A 25,916-nucleotide genomic window follows, 5' to 3' on the forward strand; every position below is an offset into this window, starting at 1 on the left:
AACAGTTGGCTAAGCAGGTGTCAGGCAGGTTCTCGCTTCTGTAGGCCTCAATGCTCAGTAGAAGCTGTTCCAAGAGAAAGAGGTACTTCTTCCCTTTGAGTCTCTTTCTTCCCGTTACTCATTTCCCACTTGGCACTCAGCTGTTGAAATAAACACACACACACAAAAGCCCCCTGACGTCACTAGGAGGAGACGCAGCAGCAGCAGAAAAGAGTTGTTTTGTTGTTTGTTTGTTTTTTAACAAAGGGACACAGAACCTGACATTTTTTTTCCCCACAGCAAAAACCTGCAATCCCCTTGTCCCTCTTTCCAGAAGAAAAAAGAAAAAAATCAAATCAAACAACAGAATGCCATGAAGCCAGCTGACTACATGCATATTTCTCCTTTCTCTCTTGGGGAAAAAAAAAAAAAAAGACTCCAAAAACAGGAGAATGAGTTTAAACATTTATTTAAACAGAAACTCCAAACCACTACACCCTTTAACCTTTCAAAAAAAAGATGACGACAAACTAGTTTTCAGCCAGAGTGTCAGAGCAGGCATAAGTTGTGTTCCACTATAACAACTCAGTAGCAATACTAGCAGGAGACCAACACATATGGAGCTAGCACTGCAAGTAGGGGAGAAGTAACAAGGGGTTTGAAACTGCTCAAAGGCACTTCTGCCCACTTGCCCTTCCGTTTTCAGCCCAAGACGAAGGTGCTGGCTTTAAACTGCTTTTTTGGTTGCATAGCCGGCTGGTGTGAAATCTGTGGTCTGTAACAGGCACAACCTGGGTAGCGTGAATCCTCTAAGGCACATATGAGATTGTGGAGCACAGGGCATCCACTGTCAGGGACCCTAATCCTCCACTAGATCCAAGGGGAATCCAGTCTGTGCACCTAGCTTCCCAACTGCAGAGCATTGAGAAATGAGGATAGCAGTGCACTGCAGGAGAGCAACTCCCATCAGCTTGGTGCTTGCTTATTGGACATGGCTCAGGCTCAACTCTTCACTCCTCAAAGGCATTGCCGCAACGTGACCAACTCAACCATTTCCAACCGCAACAACCACCCTCAAGCCGGGACCCTAACCTGAGAACTGGCTCCAACACACATGGGGGAAAGGAGAGCAGAGTCACAAGGGCAACCAAGCAACGTGGCCACGCCAGGGTGCCGGATGCTCACCGCCTCCCAGGAGGGCTGTCCTGCTGTCCTCCTAGCCTTCCTTCGGTAATGATGGACAGGCACACCGGTATGATCCTTGCCCTGGACACTGCACAGGAGAGACTGCACTTGATTCAGCTCCAAGATACTAGCAATAGGCACCAAAGAAGTATTTAAGGAGCATAAATTACAAGCAGAATGGTTTGGCACCCACCTCTAGAGACAAATGGGGAATACTGGTTCGCCCGGAACAGCCTCTCAAAAGAAGAAGTATAGGAGAGGTGATAGGATATCCAATGCTAATAGATCCAAGGCAGTTCTAGTGACATGCCATTGATGGGGATGGTTTAAGCCTAATGAAATCACAACCCCACTCACAGCAAAAGGTGAGAGGGACTCAGGACTCCTTAGAGGCTTCACGTAAGGCAGGGGAGGCTAGCTGCTCTCAGGGATCCTACCAATCCCAAAAGCTCAGTTCAAAGTCAGGTTGCTAATAAATTTAAGGGGAATAAAATTAACCTCATTCTCTAATAGGAAATGAGCAAATCTTGAGCATCAGACCATACGTCTTCCCATCTCCAATTTTCTTGGGAAAGCCTCTCGCTTCTAGAAAGAAGGCGAATTCCGGACAGAGACTTGATCACTCATGGTCACTGGGCAAGGCTGCATCCTGTGACCACGGCATTAATGACCTATTCTGGGTAGGAAACTGCATTCCAGCTTCATCAAAACACTGAGCAGAAAAACACTGATTCTTCCCACACCCAGACAGACAGAAGCCAAGCAGGGAGCAGCTATGGGCTTATGCCAAGAAACCAGCAGCTCTGGCACCCAAACCCAGTTGAACAGCTGGAGCAAGAAATGGGTGACTTAGTCTGAGGCCCAGATGCTTGTCATCTGGTTGGGAAGCAGGTGGTCTGAAACTGAGAACCAGACATCCCATCTCAGACAGTCCCCGCTACTGCTGTTGGAAATGACACTTGATTCACTCATCTTGGTGCATTGTCTGGAAGTTGGAAAGCTCTAGGCACCCAGAATAAAGCCTTTAAACTCTGTCTATACAGGCCACAGGACACTGCCATATGGCCAGAAGCTGTGCCTCAAGGCCAGGAACATGCTGTCTACCATTATCTCCCTAACAGGAAGACCTCCACTGCCTCCAGAATGAGACATATTCTCTGCTCCCTCTGCCCCTGAGTAGAGGGGAGCAGCCTCACCGGCTGGGCCTTACCATGTGGTAGGGAAAGGATCCTAGTCCTTCACCCCTCTGAAGTGAAGGTGGCGAGTCTTAGGGTTCAGCCAGCTTCTGTACAAAACATGTCTCCTCCTCTCATCTAGAGATGCAGTGATGAATACTGGGGTCCCAAAGGCAGCTCCCAAGGAGCAGTGAAACAATGAAAGGGCCACAAGCCACTACTGGAGCCATCGCCGTAATGGGGCCGTTCTGCCTCACGTGCAGAATTGACAGATAAAGTACAAAGAGGAGCTGCTGCTGCTTCAATCACTGAGCTGGCCTAGAGCTCAGGGGCCCTTCCCCTCTCAAACTCACTCCTAGTTCATATCAAACGTACATGGGTGCTGCTCTGGAGCCTCCGGCCTCGCTCCTTGTCTGCGAGTGACCTGAAGCCAGGAAAGCCGCTCTCTGCATTCGGTTAGTGTGCTGTGAAGTTAGATGGATCCCAGTGGGCTCAGGAGACTAGAGGCTGGAGCGGCACGAGTCCGTTCCCAGAAGACACCAGGAATCTGAATCCAAGTCAGGTTTTGGATCCACTTCCATCTCCTCTTTGGCTGTCTGTGTTCCTTTGGAATGAAGCTCCACCTGCCAAAACACACAGCAGTTACCCAGACAGCTCTAGGACTAGCTGCAAAGAAGCTAGGAGCTGCACAAGGCACAGTTCCTATTCTCCGCAGCCATTTGGGACTCTCCGCGACATCTGACTGCCCATCCCTTCTCACCAGGAGAAATAAAGGGGAATCCCAGGTCCCTCAAGGACTGGGCTGTCCTCACAGGAAACTGTCGTCTTTGCTTCATTCCTGTTGCTACCACCAGAGCCTGCATTAGCAGCTCAACCAAGAGACAGGCACCATGCTCAGCCCCCTGATTCTGCTCTGAGAGATGTCTGTTAAGAGCTGCTTCCTTCTGCGCAGCCTCCACAAGCTACACAGGAGACAGGATCAGCGTATTGAACCCTGAGCATGGATGTGCACCCAGGTGATGGGTCCTCACCTGCTGTATTCTCTCTGTCCCCCTGCAGAACTGCTGGAGTTGGGCACTCAGACGAACAGTTTCCTCCTGCAGCTTCTTATGATCTTCCAGACACTGTAAAACCAGGCCTCGGAGGTGCGTCACCTCTGCTTGCAGAGCACTGCACATGCAGCCCGCAACAGGAGACACAGCCTTCCCTTCGCCGCACAGCAAGGTTGGACTCAGGCAAGCAGGCTGCAGAGACATGGAGGGAAGGCAGGCCAGGTTTGAGTGCAAGGCCAGGAGTTCTATATGCCACAAGCAACCATGCACAGAAAGTGTCACCCCAGCTCATTTCCTGACTTCCCAAACTTCTAGCAGCCAAGGTTAGCAAGCTACTGGTCATTACATCTTCAGGACAAAGCCACTAACTTCCTCCTTTTTCTGGGAAAGCTGCTCCTGTCCTCCTATCACCAAAATCCATCTGGTTTACCCCCCTTTCCCTAAGCCTGGAATCTGTGCCTCCTCTTGGGACAGAAAAATCCTGGAATAAGGTAGTCTCACAGGTTGTAATTTCTCAGTGATTTCCTATATCAGTTCTTCTTCCTATCTCACAGCAATTTCTGCTTTCTAAATTTCTATCTTCTGCTAGGCTTTTGGGCCCTAGGCTTCTCTTTTTTTTTTTCCCCCAACTGCATTAACCGCATTTTTCCACAGAACTGATCTCATTATTTTCAAGCTGACCAAGCCCCAGCTTTGTGTTCTAGATTCTCTGTGAATTGTTCTCTTTGCGGCATCATCTCTGATTATCAACAGTCCCTTTTCCTCATCCAGATGAATTAGGCCAATCCGACACCCTCTTTTCAGTTCTCCCCATAATTCAAACATTGCCATTTATGGTCCCCAAGAGCTTTTGGCCAAGCATTCACTTGGATAACATTACCCAAGGCTCCGTTTTGGGCTTGTTTAATCCAACAGGTTCCTCAGGGGCCACTTTGAGTCCTTGAAGTTTTTGGTAAGGGAGAGTCTCCTTCTCGGGCTCTGAAGATGCCATACTCAGAGGAAAGGGGCTGTCAGGCATGGGGATGAATTCAGCGTTCTCCAGCTCCTGGATACACAAAAGCAGCACTGTCAGGCCTGCCTGCCTTCCTGCAGCTGACTTCATCTCCTCAACCAATGCACCAGCACCCTCCTGTGGTAAAAAAGGCAGCGAGGCCTAAAGGGCTCCCCACGCAGCATAGCTCTGAGAATGCTTCGGAGCATCCCTTAAAGGTAGAAGGGGCCACCCACTTTTCCCCAGCCTAGATCCCCAATTTAAGGCATTTCTGAGACGCCACATTACCTTCCGCAGCCAGCCAGGGCAGGAGCTGCTGTCAGCGCTGTTGCCTCCCTTAGGTTCTGTGGTGCTGATCCAGCCCCCCAACTCACGATCTGCTTCCATTGTTCCCCGAAAGCCTCCACTGGGATCGGGGGTCTCCGCTTCCTGTTCATTATCCTCTTCCTCTGTTCCTCCAGTTGTGCAGCTCTGAGCCACTAGCAAACAAGAGTGAAAACTTTATACGTTCCCCACCTCTGCTATTCCTGTTGTCAAACCCCAGCTGGAGCAGAGAAGGTGCAGAAATTTGGGCTGTATGGCCACGGTGAGAGCACATGCTAGTGGCACCTCCTTCAACAGCTTATCTCCTAACACTCCCTGCAGGCCTCCCCAAAAGGGCTTGTGTGCAGCAGCCTTTTGCAGCTTCTTGGCCCCAGCCCTCCCAAAGGTCCAAGAAACTGCACTCCATCTCTCCAGCAGCTGCCACATAGCCCTCCCCCCAGCCTTATCAGCTCCCTTCAGTGAATTCCTCTCAGCTTTTCCTTGTCAAATTGAAGTTCCTCATCTACAAAGGCCTCACTGTATCCATGTTCTTCCTCTTGTGTTTCAGTTCTCTCTTTCCCATCTTTGGGCCATCCCTTCCCATGCAGGGCACCAACTACATTTCCTTCCCTTAAGCTCTTCTGTGAGGCCTTTCAAACACAGAGAAATGATGCTGCAGGACCAAACTGCACCCACGCAAACTAACCACTGAACAGACTTAAGCCACAGCTCCCCAGGGCAGGTTACTCACCGGTACCAATGGACAGGCCACTGCTGTTGGATCGGATCGTTTTAGAGTTCAACACCTTTTCTGCAAGGAAAGAAACATGCTTTCAGTTAGAGTGCCACATGGAAAGCAAGACAACTCCTACAACAGCACACAACAAAGCCAATGTTGCAGGCCTAGAGCTCAGAGCAGCTTGCTGCATTCCTCCACAGCAACCTGGCCTGTTCCCAGGCAGGATTTATAGTCTGGCAAGCAATACATCATCATAACAAAGATCCCAAAATTTCATCCTGAACTTACACTTACCAACAATGATGATGGTGTGCCAGCCACGGCATGACAGGTCTGGAACGTGATGCAACGATCCAAATATTGGCCGAGGCCACGAGGTACAAATATCTGAGCCATGAGCTCTCTCGGTCGATGTCATTGCCAGACGCCCATTTCCGCCGTTACCCCAGGCAAAGATATGGTTGTCTGAGGAAAGAGAGATTCAGGAGCCTCAGTTCACTCCCTCCCTCTCAGCCTGTAACTACTACAAGCATCACAGCCTCCCTGCTCTAACTTTGGGATTAGATCCCAAAGTATCTAATCCACCAGTTCCATTTTGCCAGTGGGAGAACAAACTGATAACGAATCTAACAGGCAGCCACCAAGCTAGCACTCTGCAGCGCCAGGGACAGCAAATACTTGGCGCTGCACTGGGACAACTAACAGGGCCAGACAGCCCCAGTCTAGGAGGATTTCTTTATTTCAGTGCAGTGCTGCAGGTGTGGTCTAGGAAATGCTCAGTGGGAGCCAGTTAACCACCCTGCAGATTTAGTTCAAAGGAACCCGCCACAACTTGTCAAAGACCCACTCACCGTCAGTAGCTGCTATGGTGAATTCATCTCCACATGAAACCCTGATCACCTGCTTGCCCCCCAAGGGGCCTCCCAGCAGGTTAATTCCCAGGTGCTTCTTATAGTCCCCAACACCAAGCTGTCCGCACTTGTTGGAGCCGAAGGTCAGCAGGCGGCCTCGCTCTAATAGGAGGAACGAAGAGACAGTCACAGCAAGGGCCCAACTCTGGAAGCAGCCATGCATGCAGAGAACTAGCAGCAACAGCCCATGACCAGGAAGGACTCTGCTGAGAAGCTAGCCAGGCTGGGAGGGGACAGTGCCAGCCAAGAGGTATGGCTTCAGCCTGGAAACACCTCCCCAGTTCCTTCTCCCATTGCTCCTCTTTTCTAATGCTGGGGGCTAGGACTCCTCACAGCCCTCTGACTGATGTCACTTGGGCAAAGCCTAATTTGGTCATAAATGATTCCTCCACTATCCCAGAGCATGATTCTTCCCCAAACTTTTTTTTTCCTTTAAAAAAAAAAGGAAGGCTGCCCCAGAAGCTGATGCTGCTGCTTCAGCTGGTCAGGAAGCAACACTGCTGAGGAACAGGAATCCTGGGTTCCTGAAGCAGGTATGAGCCCTGCTACCAAGAGCACAACCCTCAATGTCAAGGGCCAGGCTGAAATGGCAAAGCTGACGTGAAGTAATCTAGCAACCAGTATTCACTTCTTAATACATAGGGCTCACCATCAATGGAAGCTGTGTGTGTCTTTCCTGGAGAAATGGTACGGATCTTGTAGAAGGACAGCTGCTTGGCCAAAGTAAGGGAAGTGGCGTATGGCACTTCACAGTACGTCTGAGACAAGACATGGGTACGCACAAAGTGAAAAACCACACATTCATCAGTAAGACTTGCTCAAGCAGGTCTTGGCAGACCACAACATTAACACAGACAGTCCCCGCACAGGTATGGTAAAGAACTGCCAGAATCCATGTCACTGGCTCAGCTTGCTATCTGTTTCGCTACCTCAGATCTGACATAAGCCCATAGGGCAGACATGAAACTGAGGAACAAACTGCCTCTTCCCACAATCCCAGTATCCATTGTCTTAGACTGGAACAAATTGGCACAAAGCTAATGAATGCTTTGTCACCGTCACGGGACCTCCATTTCCCCATATACTACTGACTGCTGGGAGCTTGAGCCAGGGACCCAAATGCACTTACATCATGGTTGATTATCCCTGACGTGCACTGATTCAGGCCCAGCTTGTTGAACTCATTGAGTCCACATGCCAACACTTTGCCAGTCTGGGTGAGCAGGAAAGTCCCATCACAGCCACAGTGAACAGACACAATGTTTAAGGTCTTCGGAACATCCACCTATGCGGAAGAAATGTATCCCAAGAAAATCAAAATCCCAACACCTACTACAGAGAAGCTGGCACACAGAAAACACACGGGGTTAGAGCAGTGGTTCAGCTAGTCTGGGCACTGACAATACCCAGTGCAGTTATTTTGAATGAAGGTGCAAGAATATCATACAGTCTACAGCGTACTGAAACTCTGGTCACAATGCAGAAATTCAAGGCATTCTAGACCTTGTGTGCAGACATCAGTGAGCCAGCACAGGAACCAGAAACATGGTGCACAGGCACCCTGGCCAGCTGGGGTCTACAAGCACCAGACCCAGTTAGCCGAACAGGGCTGGGTCTGTGCTGTGTGGGTGTAATACTGTGATCGCAGATATTTGGCTTCCAGGCACATCCTTTTTGTTTTCTAACCCCCAATGGGTCACTCTACCTCAATTACTCCTAGCACCATATTTCAAGAGGGTTTTACTTTCAACTCATCTTTAACTCAATATGTCAAAGACATCCAGTTTGCACTGCTGCGAGTTTCCTCTACAGACATGAGGAATACGTAATTTGGTATTTCCTGCTATGATTTCTACAACGTTAAGTTTGGCATTTTCAGTTCCAGCACAGAGATCAGAGCAATGAAGCCCCAAGTCATGATGCTGGCTGGTTAGGGAGTGGTATGCCCCTCTGCCATGATCTCTACAGAGAAATGAAGCAAAATGAAGTGAGTAAGCAAAGTTAAAGCCCTCACAAACTCTGTGGTACCTCAGACAAAACACCTGAGCCTCAGACAGTTAATATTTCCAAACAGCAACTAATATGGATTTAACCCCATGTAGATTTTGAGAAGTAGTTGTCACAGCCCTACCTTCTGAGGCATGTAGTGATCTTCTTCTGAATCCAAGCCCAAGCGCCCTGCATCAGTCAAAACACTGAAGTTAGAAACGGCCTCAGAAGATGCCCATCCCTAAAACATGGTATTGTCTCTTCATAGTCCCAAAGGAATCTCCCTACAGAACTAGAAACCTGTTCCCCTATGTGCATCATTGCCTGCCAATCCTCAAGGTAACCCAACCCCACTCACAGAACAACTGCCCTATCCACAAGGAAGCCAAGCAGCACCCTAGAGCTTTCCAGAGTAAAGTCCCAAGGGCTCAGTCTCCATTTCCCCATGCTTACAAGGAAAGAAAGCCCCAAAGAAACAATGTTCTTTGCCCCCCAGGACATACCAGACAGCCCTCATCCAGGCCCTGCATTACATACTCGCATCAAGCCACTTTCTGGAGCGGGCATGCCCCAATGCCTTTAGGTTCCAGGGAGACTCTACCTACCGTACTCTCCACAGCCCCAGGTGTAGACTTCTCTGTTCCTGGTCAGCACTGCCACGTGGTTATCTCCACATGAGACCTGCTCCACAGGGTTGGTAAGAAAGAAATCCAGCTGCAGGGGCTCAAGCACTTCAGAGCCATAAGTCTTGTCAACGCCAATGCATCCATAATAGTCCGAGCCAAAGGCATACACCTGGCCCTCATCTGAAGGACACAAGGAAAGCTTGGTCAGCACACAGAGATTATATTAGGCTGCATATTAACCTCTTGGGACATGGACAGAGCTACCTCTTTTCTGTAATCATCCTATTCTTTAGTGCAGAAGAATGTCTTCAGGAGACTATGGAGTCCTTCCTTGTTCACATTAAGATGGATGACCTTACACCAAAACCTGCAGCTCTTTCAGGCCACCAGTGTCAAAAAACCTTGGGTTGAACCTGCCACCTTCTTTAACAGAAACCCACAAATTGATCCTGTGGCTCCCTAAGTCACTCCTCCAGCACACTGAGCATCGGAGCTTATCTCTGTCAAACCTCTGCTTTTCCAGCACTGGTAAAATAAGCTGGAAACTACCTTGTTGAGAATTACGTTTTCATAGGTAAAGCAAGATTCAAATTCTTCCAAAACAGACACCACCACAGTTAACACATCTTTAAAAGTATGAGCAGGGTTAGAACCAGAGACAGTTATCAGGTCCCAAGCTTTCTGCATTAAATAGAAAAACTCAGATACACACCTTCTTTTATCATTGGGTGACTCTTTCCCCACCCAGTCCAAAAAGAGTTTCAAACACGTCTATATTCTTGACTTCAGGCTGCTCTGCCTTTAATACAGGCATGTATGGAGGCAACACATGCACTGGTAAGAGCAAGGATGCTGTACAGCCACAAGGAGTTGTGCTCAACACACAGCTTCATCACCAAAAAGGAGCATGTCCTTAGCAAAACACCCAGCCTTCTTGGCAGTCAGTATCTTCCTCTGTGTAATAATGTTGATCTGTCTCCACTACCACACCTACTATCTTCAAAACTGAGCAGTGAGTAACATATGGGACTTTCTCCTTATGCACAAACCTGCTCTGCTAATCTTATTGTGAAGGCAAACATCTCCACGGCACAGCAAAGCGAGGGGATGGTGGTCTGCTTCCAGCTCTCACCTGTGATGCACACTGTGAAATCATCTCCACAGGACACCTGGCGAATTGCTTTTCCCTGAAGCTTCTCAACATGTTTTGGCTGACGGTAGGACGCTCTGTCGCCATGTCCCAGCTGCCCGTGCAACTTGGTGCCCCCTTGCATATTCTGCAAGACAGAAACATCTGGTAAGGTTATGTATCAGCAACTCCAGGGATAATGCCAATAATTACAGCACCTCAAATGAACCACAGAAGACAGCAAAGAGCAAGAGAAAGTGTGTTAGCTACCTTAGGGAAGAGATGGCTGTCTGCTATGTGGCATAACAGCAGGCAACACCCTAAATGGGAGCACAGGCTTCTGGCAGGTATGCACTAACAAGGAGTGATCTGGTCTCAGGCCACCAGCTGGTGAGGAGTCCCTGCTTTCTCATCTGTGAGACTACAGAACCCACCCCCTGCTGCAGGACTGAAATTCATCCTTCAGCTTTTTGACCTACTTTTTTAAATCCTAATGGCTGCAAAGAAACCCATAACATGAAAAAAAAATGTCACTGAAGTGGCCAAACCTACCAATTCTACAGGAAAAACAAAACAACTCTGAGTAGTGTTGAAGCCAAAACCAAAATATTAATAGCCAGCTGAAAGTTTTCAGTGGCCATTCTTGCAGGAACATCCAGCAAATTACTTCAAGTTGCTCTCCTCCCATTTGCATCTCTTTCTTCTCTCACCCACCTACCAGTATTTTCTGATCTGTCTTAACAGATGCTGTATCATCAATACAAAAGCCTGTGGAAGCCTGGAGATGCAGAATACCTCCATGTCACTGACCAGCTAAGCCCAAGAAGACTAGATTCAACTGTTTTAAATGCATTACATGCCAACATTTCTTTATTCACTTTAAACTATTACAGAATTTCCACTCATCATAAAAAGTAGAGTTGTTTAGTAAAAGACATCTCTGATTTCATCCACAAGTTGCCTCACAGATGACATCCGTATTACAAGGTCACTCATCCCATCCATTCTGATCTCAGAAAGTCTTCCTCAAAAATACACAAGCCAACAGAGCATCACAAAGCCTCTAGTAGTCAATAAGGTGAAGAAGAAATGTTTGACTCAGTGTCTGGGCCTACAAGTCCACCACCCACAATGCTCAAGTGCACAGCAGGTCTCCAATACACTTCCTTTCACGACAGAAAACTCCCAAAAACACACTTGCCTTGGGAGACTTGGGTCAGCCCCGAAGCAGATGGCCTCACAGTGTCCACTGCAATCAGATTTCTCCTTTTCCAAGCTGCTTGCCCACCTGATTTTACCAGGCTCATGAATGGTCAGCAGTGGATTAGGACTCTCCTCTCCCACACTTACCCCTTCCTGCAGTTTCTCTCACTTACCACCCAGGTGTAGAGCTCCTTCTCCACTGTCACCACAGCAAAGTGAGTGTTGCCAGCACAAACCTGGCGTGCACTGCAGCCACTTTTGATGGCATCCAGCTTCTGGGGGGTAGACTTCCCACCCCCCCAAACATACACCTCGCTAGTGCGTGAAGTCACCACTGCAATGGGAGCCTCATTCATGGTACTTGACCTGCACAAGACACCCCACAAAACACACATGCTTTTAATAACAAGTTTGCATTCACTGTCATCACTCATTTTCCTACTGTTGTCTATCAGTTTCCCCTTCACAACCATCCATGGTTTTTATTTTCACAAACTGGTCTCCTTGCTGAGTGGTTGTGAGGCCTCAACTGCTATAGACTCAGGATCAAACTCGTCTCAGAGCAGCAGAGAAAGTAGCCTCCAGAAAGCATTTTAAAAAGCCTACGACCCAATTTTATGTCATTTTAAAAGATCGGGCTTTCACTGACTGGCCATGGAGCTGTTCTCATTTGTGAAAAATGAAAGCCTTACAAACAGTCATGAAATCTTGCTCAAAATATAGAAGCATCCAAAAGCTTCTAGCTTCCCTGTCTCCTCTTTATTTAAATTACAGGCTTCCATCTGAGGGCAAAAATATAACTCTTCGATGCAGGTAAAAATCAATTCACAAGCAGACTGCAAAATGGAAGCTGTAATCAAAGCAACCCATGTTTGTAGGCAAGCCATGAAGAGGAAAAACTCCACATAAAGTGCTCAGATATACTTCCAAGTTTATGAGGAAAGAAAGGTCAAATTCTATCTGACAAATCAACAGAAAACAGCTATACGTGTCATGGAAGCTATCTGCTTCACGGAGCAACCCTGCTTACAGGCTTACTGGGGACTGTGGAGAAAGATATTTACATTCATTTAGTATTCAACATTCAGTCACATTCTTCCTGCTCAAAGGCATCTGTGTGAAAGGAGGATTACATCCTCGGATATGTAGGCTATAAAGACTACATCCTCAGTAGGACAGAGTAGAGCTGTATGGGACCTGCTGAGGTAAGGCTCCAGCAGGATATAAAAGGCAGAGTAAAACGTGGGACAATAACCATGTAACAACTATGTCAAATTCCCAGCATTTAGGGATCTTCTAAACTACACTATTCCATTAAGGTTGTCACAGACTAACACTCCCAGCAAAATTCCTCCCTGGGGAGCTGTTCTCTCCAGATTTCCTTTCAGACACATGCCCAAATAATTACCTTGGTCGCTTATTTGGCCCATTAAGCAGCGTGACTTTCTCTTCCATCTCCCTGACAAAGGAGAAAAAGCATTTTAGGAAACACAGTAACAGTGCCCAAAGCAAAGCAGCACACACAGACTGCTTTCCTTTCCAATAAAATGCTGCTGCCTCTTGCAAGAAATGGGGCAGCTGTTTACCAGCTCAAAGCAATACACAGTAAGTAGGGCAGAAGTAATGTACCATATAGCTAACAAACTTCCAGGAAAGCTGAGGACAACCAACTACATATATACCAGAATGCGGCCAACCTATACCCATATTGCACAAGAATGACCTTAAATGGCTAAATATTGTCAGGATTTGGACTTTTATCAGTGCATACAGGAAAACAAAACTCAAACTTTGCTGACCACCAAGTAAAAGAATCTTGGTATAAAGGACTAAGTCTGCTGTCCCCAAAACAACGAATGTGGGATCCAAACAGACCAGAATTTCGGTCCACCTTTCATAAAAAGACAGTGGTGGAGGCTGATGGTCAAACTAAGCTAAAATGGGCCACTTTCAATGCAACTCTCTCCAGAAGAGGGAGGCAAAGGTAGAAAGCGAGGGTCTCTATATTGCATGATATGCATATTTTGAAAGGCCTTTTCCAATGACCACAGGAGGACCTCTGCGACCCTTCGTTCACAGAGATTTGAAGACCAGGAACCAGCATTCCTCAAAGGAGCCTCAGAAAATGATGCTTCAAGGTTCTCAACACAACAGGTTCTAAGACAAAGGATGCAGAGACCTTTCTCACCATACCCATGCACCAACGGAACATAGGGATTGATCAGAAGACAAGACAACAAGAATGTACTTCTCTCCTAAAGAGGATGAGATGTACTTCAACAACTGCCTCACATCAGGCCAAATTAACTTAAGGACTTTGCTACAAAAGCATAAATGCCACTATTCTGCACAAACCCTCCTGTTCTCCCTGACACCTGTCCAAGTTTCAGGCAAGATCATCTGATTACCTCCTGCGTTTGCTGAGGAGGGGATGTTCAAGCAATTCATCTGCAGTGGGTCTCTTCTCTGGATCCTGAAAGAAGCAAGCAACAAGACATTCTCTGGGAAATATCATCTACAATGATGTGCCAGAAGACCTCATTCAAGCCTGCATGGATCTCCTTCCTTGACTCCGTCAGAAGGGAAAGGAATTAATTCAAATATTTGGAATGAATAGGGATAAGTGCTAGGGATGTACAGGAGGGACTTTCACACTCTGAAGGTATCAATACTATGTTTGCTTTCAGGAAATTAATTCCCTACAGAAAGCCAGAGTCACAGTCAGGAAGCCAGAACCTTCAGAGACTGTACTGAGACGATGCTCCCACCTTTGCAGCACTGCATTAGAAAATAATTGCTTCTACCAGTTCATTAAATAATTGTTGTCAGAGTAAACCCAGCACCTCTCCAGAGCCTGCAGGACTGAATGGCACCTTGAGACAATGCTTTCAGAGGACTGGAGGAAGCCCAGCCTTAGTGATGCTTCAGGCCTCACAGAAATTACCTTGCATTAACAGCTCTCACGCTGAAACAGGCATGTCATTCCCCTTCACCCCTGAATTCCACGGCTCAGGCAGCTGGGAAGGGGTGTCTGAAAATTAAAAAAGTATTTCACCAACCTGATCAAGGCAGGAATTCACCATCTGGATCAGCTCCCGGGAGTAGACAGTGGAATCAACCTCCATGGCACGATTTCCCTGTACAATCTTCACACAAAGGTTCAGGGGGTTCTAAGCAGAAAACAGCTGTAAGGGAACTGAACTCGACAATGTGTCCAATGGGGAGAGATGCTACAGGCCACCCTTATTTTCTTCCTCCTCCTTCTCTGATCAGGACACATCCTTCTTTTTCCCTGCCTAGTAGGTTCTCCAGAAATCTAATAATAATTCCTGCAGAAATGGTACCTCTGATAGCTAGGACTTGGTGGCAACATCCATCTTTTCACCAAGCTCCCTAACAGTGGAGGGAGGACAGGTTTCTCTCTGCATGGAATCTCCTACGCAGCATATTGCCATTGAAACACCGCACAGTAGCAAAGTTACCGGGGACTGGGTAGCCATGATGACAGGAAGTCAGGAAAAGATGGTATTTTCACATCAGCTCTTTAAGGGTTACAAATCTTGCACCATGGCAGCTAGCAGCTTTTCCCATCTCATGGCACAAGCTGGCAAATCACATATGCCAGCCAGCAACGCTCCCTTTCACCCTCTCCATGCTAGCTTGACCACACTTCTCTTGCACCCAAACTTTGAGAAAGGGTAACAGGATTCAATCCTATGAAATCTGAAGGCTGGAAGTTTTCGCTACAGAATGCTCCACAGAAACTTCATGGCTAGCAATGCTGAAAAAAACAAAAACACTACACAATCACAAGCTTCCTTCTTGTATAGAAAAGGATGTTTCATTCACAACCATGATATAAATTAGCACAGCTTGTATTCTGCATCTGGTAAACCCAGGGCTGTAGGCAAGGGCTGGTTTGGCAGAAGTCTGCAGTGCGGGGTAGGGGAAATCATGCAGACATTTTTTCCGGCTATAGCTGGCACTCCCAGACCACTGTTTTCTTAATCAGCAGATTTAAACAACAATGAAATAAAAACATGAGTTAAGAAAGCTATGAGCCAAGTGAGAATCTCAGGGTGCTAAAAATTAAGGTTACTCAGTCCATCCTGGTTTGCAGACTTACAGTAGCATCAAAGGTCCTCTTCAGAGTAAGCAGCTCAAAGATCACACAGCCCACAGCCCAAATATCTGATTTGAAGTTGTATTTCACACCCTGGCAGAGTTCTGGAGACATGTAATATGGAGTTCCCACCAGCTAGGAAAAATAACATTTAAAAATCAGAAGTGATCCAGCAGCCTTCAATTCAGGAGCTCTGCATCCATCATGTTCACAAAGGCCCACGAGCATCAGAGCTAGACACAGCTCTGACACAGCACTGAAGTGACACCGATGACACACCCCACCAATGTGCTGGAGGGATGGGAACAAGCAGCACATTTCTTCCCTTCTTGTCCACAAGCCTGTGCCTGCATTTCTTAGAAGATCCTAGACATCTCTCTGCTCAGATCCTGATGTGATACGTACTTCTCAATAGCGTAGTAGTGAGAACGCAGCAAGGACTTACTCCTCTCTTAAATATACTACATTTAGAGGTAATCAGGGGCTTATGTACTGACCAAGCATATGGAAACCCACATTAAGAGGCTGAGGGAAAAGGGATCTAGCAAAGCTTCTGAACACAGATGCCAGCCCATTGCTATGGAGCCACTCTATCTGATCACAGGGTACTGCCAAGACAAAGGCTACTCTGTGTCCAATGAAAGAGGGGTTACTTTTGGGTCACTAAGTAGAAAGCTGGCATGAGTCCCACCTGAAAAGCTTTCACTTCAGAAGTGGGCTTTCCTGAACGATTGGTTTAAAACAAACACACCCCACCACACACAAAAACCCAAATCCCAACACTTAAATACAGAAGCCCTCCCAGCTACAACAGAAATAGTGGCAGAAATCAAAGTCACAACAAGGAGACACAGAATGAACATGACAGAAGGTATAAGAATGAAGCTGCCAGACAAATGGAGCTCATTCCCTAGCAAGGAACTAGACAGCATAATAAAATGAAAAAGAATTTCGAAGAAGGTGGAATATTTATAGTTGCCCTCTTTTCAACTCTCTCAGCAAAGCTCCAAGGACTACAAAGCTTGCCTTTCGTTAGGCTCGGCTAGTATACTAGATACCTAATGGGCACATTCAGAATCTGCCATCTCCCTTCCATTTCCCGTTACAGAGCATGACAGCTACAGAGCTATGCGAGTCCTAGCCCCAGGAAGGTTTAGAAGCCCACCTAGTTGGAGTATCACATGGAGAACTAGGACACTGCACCTAAGCCTTTTTTAAGCAAAGGATAACGTAAGCTTTCTGTAAGAAAGACACAGACATATTTTCTATATCTTCCTTGGTAAATGGGAAAAAGAATGATAAATTAAGAAATCGGCATTTAGTAAGCAAGACATAAACATTTTACAAAACGGTAATTTGACTGTTACAATTACAAATACTGACAGCAACATGTTTTGCACTCATTTCACAAAAAATTACTTCCAGACCACCACTGGTCATTAGATCACAAATTGAGCAACTAGCCCGGAGCGCAGCCAGCATATACAGAATGATCTATGGTTGAAGGTATGCAGTTCAAAATTTTTCGGAAGTGAGAAAGGAAAAAAAAAAGCTCACAGGTGTAGATGAACACACACACCACCAGCAAAAACAAAGCTGGAAATTCATAGCACAGACTGCACTTTCTCTGAAAGCCAGAAGGCCGTGAAAAATGTAATGAAATAGAAGTGGTTTTGCTGCAGCCCAGCTTAGTGAGGGCTTTATGCAGTAGCCTTCAGTTCCCACTTACTGTGCAACTGCACAATTGCGCTCGTGTTCTGGAAGGAGGTTGGCAAGTATTTAACTACACTTCCTAACAGAACAGCAATAGCTTGCATTAAATCTAATAATATGGCCTTGTAAGGCGAAGTGCAAGCTGGCTTGCATCCCAAACTATAATCAAAGACTTTAGCAGGTAGGAGTCCCAGACAATGCCTCCCTTTCCAAGCCTAGTGCTCACCACAGAAATTAAGAGCTGGGAAATCCAAGCTGAGCCTTTCAGCTGCCTGCAATACAGCTTACCCTGTGTCATAACTCTGGCTGAGAAACAGCTTTCTGGAAGGGTCTGGAACAAAGCCAAACTTGACAGCCTTCTGGTAGAATTAATCTCTCCTACAAAGCTTTGTGCCCCTCCAAGAGCATTACCAATAAAACATACACCTGGTTACCATAAGAAGCACAAATGCCTTTCTTGCTTCTTTGTAATTCAGTTCAGAGCCTGAGTATTAAATAGATAGGAGACATATCTATGACACGGTGCAATGTCAGGCAAGCACATCCAAGCCATCTCAGATCCAGCTGAGGCAAAATGCCCCTGTTAGCACAGCAGCATGACCAAATTAATTTAATTTGCTAAGCTGGGCTCAACTAGCCCAGAGGGAGAGCGCTGTACTGATGTGACTATACTGTTGTACAACTCTGTACCTTCAGTCAGTGCCACCTTTGTGTTACATAGATTCACCTTTGGAAGCACCATGCCTAAGTACCAGGGAAAGAAGAGCACTGCTCTCTAGCACAGCTATAGTGGCTCTGGCACAATTCCACACCCACAGTGGCACTTTAGTCTATTGCAGCTTTGCAGAGAGACAGACCTCCAAAAGGTAATCTGAGAGCAAGGATAACTGCAGGCTGCATCACACCACCAAATATGCCAATGTTAGTGAGATAACATTGAGGGAAGCTGAGGGGAGAGGGAAAAGAAAACCACAGAAAACAAGCAGCAAGAATGTGCAGCATCCTGTGTCTTCTGTAAGGCATGTGAAGATGAAAGAAAAACCTCAGTTTGCACACAAAGAAGGCAGGTACTCACAGTCTCAGCCATAGAGTACTCAGAGTTCAGCTTCTTTGCCAACCCATAGTCTCCCAATTTAATCAGATTTGCCTTGGTTAGAAAGATATTTAATGTCTTTATATCTCTGAAAGGAGAAAAAGAAATGCAGACACTCAAATATATTTCCCGATTTCACAGTTTTCCACACACTACTATACTCCCCCCCGCAAATGAGGTACTTGCTACTCTGCCAGTTCTCTCACATACACAGAGCTCTCCAAAGGCAATTTGACCCCAAGTACTGGGGCAGTAACTGCAGTTATCCATGTTTTATCACATCCCCATACAAACACAACACAGTCTAAAAAGCTCAGGCTCCAGACACCTATGTAAAGGCCACAGATCAAAGGTAGTTCTTTCCCCCCCTCTCAGTCTCTTCTTGTATGAAGGTCATTGAGCAGGTCTTATTTTTCCTGGTTTTATAAATAGACCCAAGTCAGGAGTCACTGAGCTCACTAAAAACATAAATGTAAGCATGAATATGTATGTACGCAAATATAAACACACACACAGAGGGTGTGAAACAGATGCCACTCTAGAACTTAAGCATAACATCCCTCTGCCTTACACCTCAAGAACAACCCTTTATAATATGACACATGATGCCCAGAAGATGAAAAGGTTGACGGCCACGAAAATGCTGAATTCCTAAACTCATTGGAAACACTTTCTCCCAGACAGAATAATTTATATGTAGTTTTACAGATCAATATAAGAGGCTTTAAATACAGAGAGGAAGCCCCCACAGTATGATATGCTTCACCATGGCCAACACTTCATAACACCCCCTTTTCCTAACGTACCATCAACAACTTCCCAGTGTAGATCAGGACAACATCAAGTAAAGCAGCACTTTGCATTCATCCACTTGGGGCATCGCAAAGTCCTGGGTCACTCTGACAATGTCTGCAGCAGAAGGAAATCACTGCAAACATTTAAATAACTGTTCAATTCATGATTATGGAAGGCTTTGGGGCCATACATGTTCCTAGACTGTGAACCCTGCTGTGAAGATGGGCAACAGAGGTGGTAAGCAGGACATCACTGCAAAGCAGGACAGACATGACATCTGCTTTAGGTCAAGAACTTGGGCCTTACTTTGTTGAGTGTAAGGTACCAACCCTTCATTAGAAAGGCTTGCCAATTACCAAAGATTTTGAATGGCAGCAACCAAGATGCTACCCCACAGCAAACATCCTCACACAACTATGCTCATTAGTTAGAGAAGGATGTTGTGCAGCACATGATCCAACCATGCTGGAAGCAGCTGTCTACCTGTGTGGTACTCCCCAGAACATCATGGCCTCCTCGAAGCACACATAGGCCATGAAATTTACCCCTCTCAAACAGGAAAGGGCAACAGAAAAAGGTAATTAGCTACTCATTAAAATCTCAGAGTTAATGTCAAAATTACCACTACCAGCTAACAAGCTATATTACTTCCTTAAATAACAGGCCGAAGAAACGAGATTCAGCCCAGCACAGGACAAATCTTCGCATGGGTTATATTACAGCAATGCAAAGTCTTCATCACCATTAGCCTCCAGGAATTACAGAAGGTTGTACATGTTGGTTTGAAGCTATTAATTGTGGAGCAGGTAGGAAGTACCTTTGGCCTGCGGTAACTGCTCTTCCTACCCACTTCAGCAAATATCACTTATGTGCTATGGCAATAAAGGGACAATTTACTTCTTTCCTACATGGATTAACTCTTTGTTCACAAAGTTGCAGCATCACTGACAGCAATTCCATTTTCATATACAAAATTTCTTTCACATTTATCACAATAGGGTTTCTAGCCCAATAAAAATTCTTTACAGAAGTGACATTTAACATCTAGGCAGTCCAGCTACACTTGGAGAGCAGCTCACTGCTTGCTTTAAACACAGAAGCAAAGGCTACTCAAAGGAGTTCCGCGCTCACATCCATGAACCTCAGTGGTTACCTTAGCTTTACTGCATGCCACACTTACCTGTGAAGAATTCCTGCTCGATGAATGCAGCTCACAGCTGACGCAATTTGAAAGAGATACCAAATCACCATCTGCAAAGGTAGGAATAAAAACCTTATGTGAGGCTCAAAAACCACCCCCCAAAACCCCATAAGTCCCTGTCACACAGAGGCACAGCAAGAGGCCCTGACCATACCATTTAGATGCTCTTTCAGGAGCATGAAAATTTAGAATTTCCTGTTTTGGAAATCTCTGAAAAGATATTCCAAAAGGTAGACTGTTCTAGTGCTGTTCATAGTGTCTGTGCTGACAAGTGTCAGAGAATTCAATGAGTGAAAGGACTTAGGAATGACAGCTAAAGACCACTTGGGAAAGATCTACAGTTGGGCTCTGCAGAATATGAACTTTTAATAGCCACCATGAGCTGGAAGGCCTTAAAAGTCACTATATAAGATAAATAAGCATAATCATTAACCACCTCAGCATGAGGTGGAAGCAGACAGCAGAAAATAAGTTTAAAAAAAAATTAAAGAAAAAGGAACAAGAAAATAAATCTATGGCGATACAGATTCAAGGTAATTAATCAGAAAAGACTCTACAAAATGGTTAAGAGAGAGGAATTGAGTACCAAGCAGGAAGAAACACAGAAAGAGGTTTTTAAAGTTAAATGTTAGCCAAGATGATAAGGTGACCAAAGCCAGCTGAGTGCTCTCTATCATTACTCCTCCCTTGGAAGTTTACATTGCTTATAGACAGCCAAAAAGGAAAATAAGAAGTTTCTGACAGTCCATAAATTGTTCCAATATTCAACAGGAGAGGAAGGATGCTAGTCCCCAGATATACACAGAAATTCCCCACCAGCACTACGGAAAAAATGTTGTATAAATATCAGATAACCAGACAGATCCCCAGAACACTAGGCCAGCCCCACTGCTCCCTCAAACCAGTCCAAATTACCTCTTCTTCAAATAACTTGTCTTTCTGCCGCAGAATCTTATCGTAGAGGTTCCCTCCTGTAATTATAAGTGGGTGAGAAAGACAGAGAGGTTCATCTTAGTTAATGGCAGCAGTTACTCTGCTCAGGCACTACCGGGAATACTCAAATCCCCTAAGAGATCTGATGAATCCCTCAGCACTCTTCACTTAAACTGGTCAGGCACTCACAAAATTAAGTTGTTCTTCCATCTAAGAACTTCACTGGCATATCTAAGCTTAAGCAGGGATGATTCTCTTTTAACATCACCGTTTAATACTCTCTGAGAAGTGAATCAGTAAGATAGGCTAACAGTCCCTACGTTTTTACCTGTAAGCACTTCTTGAGATAGGTAAACATTTATAACCTGGACACTAAATCACGTGAGATTGTCCTGCTCAGCGTTACATATAAATAAATAATACATTAAAAAAAGAGAAAGAAAACAAAGTTCAGAGTAGTCCCTGAAAGCACAAGTTACTGCCTTTCCTCACTTACTGCCCAGCTCTGACCTGCCTCTCTCCATCTGCCCTGACAAATACATCGATGCAGAATTCACAAAGCACTGACAACAGCAGCAGCACCAACAGAAGCCTGAAATCAGCAGACTCTTCAGGGCACCTCGCAATTTCAAGACGGCAGACTGAAAATCAAGGTGAGCTAAAAGAAATGATGCTGAGGGCTGCAGGCAGTGAGACTCCCTGTCAGATTAGCATCCTACCAGTAAACCCCAGATCTCTGATCATATCCTGTTGCTATTGCATTTCCCAATTAGGATATATTATGTCCTAATAGTAACAGAACAGCTGGCCCTTTCCCATTCCCAGCATATGCTGCAAGACAGCTTTCTGCTGTCTGGTTTCCAAGGGCCTGTCAAGTTGTAGACATCCAAAGCAGGTTACAATGGCTCCTTTGCCTCTTTGAGGGACATATTTCAAACTTCCATTTTATGAAGATTTTTCTGATATTCTAAATAAAGACTCCCTTCGCTTAATTTCTTCTCATTCAGCCTTGCTATAACCTCTGAACATTTCTTTTTTTCTGCCTTATGTTCACATTTGCCAATTATCTACAAATCACTCTTCACAGTCACAATTTAACCAAAGTATTCGCTTCTGCCTCTTCTTATGAGCCTCTTTCCTAGCAATTCAGACTATGCAGGCTTTTCATGAATTCTGTTCCTCATCTCTGATTTTTTGCCATCGTTTTTGCAGCTTTTCTGAACCAAAGAGCAGCATGACAGGTACTACATCACCAAAATCCTACACAAGGAGACAAATTAGCTCTTGACTCAGATAACCAATACCTCTATGCACAGACAGTAAAGAGAAAACCAAATTACTTTCTTCTTTGTTTCATCTATTCACATCTAACCTTCTGACACTCTATTCTCTCCTCAACAAATGTATTTTATAGGATATTTCTTCCCAAATCTATTTCAGATGTATTCACCGATGTTATCCCACAATAAATCCAAGTCTTAGGGTGCCATAATACACATACAGAACTATAGGCAAATAAATCAATAACTTCGCTTCCTCCCCTGTAAAATGGGGACAATATTTACTCAAATTTGAAAGTCTTTCCTAGATCTCCAGAAGAGACATGATAATTAAACAGTAAAAACTTTGGATCCTGAGGAGGATCCTGCTCCTGAGACAGAGCAACTAGTCCAGCCTTACTTTAAAAATTGCTCACAAATTATCTTGGACTTGTACACTGTAAAAAAAGCCACAGAAACAACTATTAACACATTGGCAAAACCAATATCCTAATATGTCTAAATGAGATTCCCCTCTTTCTCACGTCCCTAGTTCTGTACCACTCAGACATATTCAGGCAACACAGGCTATATACTCATCTCTTGATTATTGTCCCAAAGTAAATCAGTTTAAATACATTAACAAACGTGTACAGACATCAGTACTATGCAGCTTCTCTCTATGCCCTCCAATGAATTTATAATGGCCCCAAGCAGGCAGTCTTTTCAGGGCAGCTAAATAACTCACAAAATAAACGGTGCATCAAAGAGCTAGCATTCCCCTACTCTTGCACTGGACTTCACCCTGCATAAGAACAAAGAGCAGTGAAGCAAAATCAGCTCTGGCCAAACTGCCAACCAGGGTGTTTGACACCCTTCAAAAATACTTTGTACAACTCTGTTGTTGTCCCCAGCCTGTCCCAGTGAAAGCAATCTAAGATTATAACAACACGATGATAGCCTTTTTCACGAAAAACAGTTTCTGCTGATGAGCCAAGGCTTAACATAACCCCCAAATGCACCCAGGATACCTAGCCAGGGGAGCTGTCCCACTTATCCAAATAGGAACCACACTGCTGTTCTAGGCAGGTAACCTGTTCCAGCTGTATTAGCTGTGTATATCCTCCTCTTCCAGCTGTCTAAGAGCAGCTGCAACTCAGACCCTTATATCAAATCCTTCTGCCTCTCCATCCTAGCTGGGACTGTTTCCCCTGCAAACTCCAAACAATACCATCTGATCTACTCTTGGGAGGAATTTTAAAGTTTTCTCCAGCACCGGAAGGACTGTATTTTTTTTTTTAAATAGTAAATGTAGAAGCTGATAGCACAAGGCAGGAAAAAGTCCTGATTGCAGTGTGCCAGTAGACTTTTAGGTTTTGATTTATAATTGCCAAATGGAGGGGTCTATTTAAGGGACGCTACTGAAAAACAGCCCCACTCTGTACTGGCAGAGAGGCCCGAATATCCTTATGGTCTTTTCCCACTGTCCTCCTAAAAGAACACAGCGAGGTGCATTAGAAGTGTACATTACCAATAATCCACTTCTTCCACTGCACCAGCTACTCAGAAGACTTGAGAAATGATCTACTGGCTGAACTAACTAATGGGCTTCTTTCTTTGGCACCTGAGACACAAATGAATCAGAAGGGTTCCCAACCTCTTCTTCAGGAGCTACGCAGCAGAATTCACCTCCACTCCTCCGCTCCCCAGAGGACACCCCAGGAATACTCCCTGCAGGTTCTGCAGGAGGGTGACTCAGCAACACGGCAACCACCTGTTTGTAAGTGGGAGTAGGGATCTCACCATTACAGTACTCCAGCTCAATCAGCAGCGTGGTGTTATCCATGAAGTGATTGTAGTACGCGATGATGTTCTCATGCTGCAGCAGGGCAAGGATAACAATTTCATTCAAAGCATCACGACGCTCCTTTTCTGACAGCCGGGTCAGGTCCACCTCCTTCCACACTACAAGTGAGTCATCCTGAAACACAAAAACATCTTTTAATTAAAAACACACTACTATGAAGAGAACAATATGTGCCTTTACAGCAGGAAATGAAAATTTCAGGAAAGGTAAAAGGACTTTCCTGCCTCTTACAGATTTCAAACAAAGATTCTTCACAACAATGTTTTGAGGTTTTCTGTTTGTCACTAGGAAGAGCAATGGCCTGAAGCCACCTTTCTAGCTGGCCAGCACTCACTTTAAAAAAAACACAAACAAAAAAAACCCCATACTGCAAGGTTTCCAGGGAGAGAGACAGACTTTGTTTTGTTTCAATAAAGACTAAACGTACTCCAGTTCAATAAAGGGAGAACAGTGTATTTCCAATCCCATAACTGCAGGATATGGTACAAGACCATAAGCCATTACAAATACCCAGATATTCCCGAAAAAAAAAATAAAGGAAACAAGAACAACTTTAGTTTGCCCTTGTTAGGCTCACCCATGTTGTCAGACACGCTATGAGTGATCTGTTAAGTGAACACTGTTCACTTACAACTGTTTGGGCCGTGATGCTGCAGGGTGACCTTCCCCGAGAAAAAACATGAAGAACTTCCCTTGGGAACCAAGGCAAGCACTCTTCTTTGACAGCTGCTAAAAAGCACAACTACAATCGAACTGGATGGGATTAAATGACTTGCGAGCAATGGGAGGACTGACTTTTCAGCCAGTTTCCCCCAGTTATGCTGAAATGCTGCTCACAGGAGAGAGTCACCTGTATGAGATACCCCCACGTCCTCTGTGACTGCAATAAACCAGAAAAACCTACTAGTGTCAGGAGAGTCTCCACACCTCCCCGCGAAACTTTAGGGGACTTTAGGGGACGAGGAGACTGGCGGCGCTCAAACGTGCCGAAATTCAAACTCTGTGTGCCTCGACACCATGGGCCGAAGCCGCCGCTTCGCACCCGGGCTGGTCCCGCCAGGGACTGTTGTCACCCCGGGGGCCGCTGCGGCTCTCCGGGCGGCGGGGGCTCCAAGCACCGAGTCCCCGGCACTCGCCCCGCTCGCCCTGACAGCGGCCCCCGGCCCCCCTCGGAGCAGCCCCCGGGACCCCCTTCCTCGGAGGAGGCGGAGGAGGAGAGAAGCCCGGCGGGGCCCAGCCCGCCCCACCGCCGCGGCAGCCTACCTCGGTACGGCGGTAGAGGGTGGCCTCGCCGAAGGCGCCGCGGCCCAGGGTGCGGATGGGGATGTAGTGCAGCTCCTCCTGCTCGCCGGGCAGGCTGCCGCCGCCGCGGGAGCCGCCCCTGCCCGAGGACTCGCTGCCGAAGTCGGAGCTGATGGAGTCGCAGTGCCGCTCGTACTCGCCCAGCGACATGGCGGCGGCGAGGCCCCGCTGCGGCCCGGCTCTCCCTCAGCGCGGCCCCTCGAGCCCCACGGGCTCCATGTTGGCTCCCGACGACGACCCGGAACCGCTTCCTGCTGCCGCCGCCGCGACCTCCACGCTCCCGCCTCCCAGCGGGGCCCGCGCCGCCGCTTGCGCCCGGCCCGGCCGTGGCCGCCGCCCCCAGGCTCC

General features: G+C 46.3%; 1 protein-coding gene across 1 annotated transcript; it reads right to left on the minus strand.

Moving 5' to 3' along the window:
- Positions 1-432: 432 nt before the first annotated feature.
- On the minus strand, positions 433-25,801 carry NEK9 (NIMA related kinase 9). Its single transcript, XM_068400217.1, has 22 exons — positions 25,530-25,801; positions 24,203-24,380; positions 21,123-21,178; positions 20,187-20,257; positions 18,194-18,299; positions 15,409-15,540; positions 14,342-14,452; positions 13,691-13,755; positions 12,691-12,741; positions 11,456-11,648; positions 10,083-10,227; positions 8,930-9,130; positions 8,467-8,513; positions 7,465-7,620; positions 6,985-7,093; positions 6,276-6,437; positions 5,719-5,889; positions 5,437-5,496; positions 4,671-4,861; positions 4,272-4,436; positions 3,371-3,583; positions 433-2,962 (listed from the first exon to the last, which is right to left on the minus strand). The coding sequence occupies exons 1-22, from the start codon at positions 25,716-25,718 to the stop codon at positions 2,840-2,842; spliced, it is 2,895 nt and encodes a 964-aa protein (XP_068256318.1). The 5' UTR covers positions 25,719-25,801; the 3' UTR covers positions 433-2,839.
- Positions 25,802-25,916: the final 115 nt, after the last annotated feature.

The sequence above is a fragment of the Nyctibius grandis genome, chromosome 4, assembly GCF_013368605.1.
Source record: "Nyctibius grandis isolate bNycGra1 chromosome 4, bNycGra1.pri, whole genome shotgun sequence".
Lineage (NCBI taxonomy): Eukaryota > Metazoa > Chordata > Aves > Nyctibiiformes > Nyctibiidae > Nyctibius > Nyctibius grandis.

What these genes read in the sequence shown, in the direction of transcription:
- NEK9 (XM_068400217.1), bottom strand. Translation starts at nt 25,718, where the DNA reads ATGTCGCTGGGCGAGTACGAGCGGCACTGCGACTCCATCAGCTCCGAC. An exon ending in AGTACTCTATGGCTGAGACT is followed by an intron (nt 15,541 to 18,193) that starts GTGAGTACCTGC and finishes TATTTTTCCTAG; the next exon opens with CTGGTGGGAACTCCATATTA. An exon ending in TGGCCTGTCCATTGGTACCG is followed by an intron (nt 4,862 to 5,436) that starts GTGAGTAACCTG and finishes CTTGTTTGCTAG; the next exon opens with TGGCTCAGAGCTGCACAACT.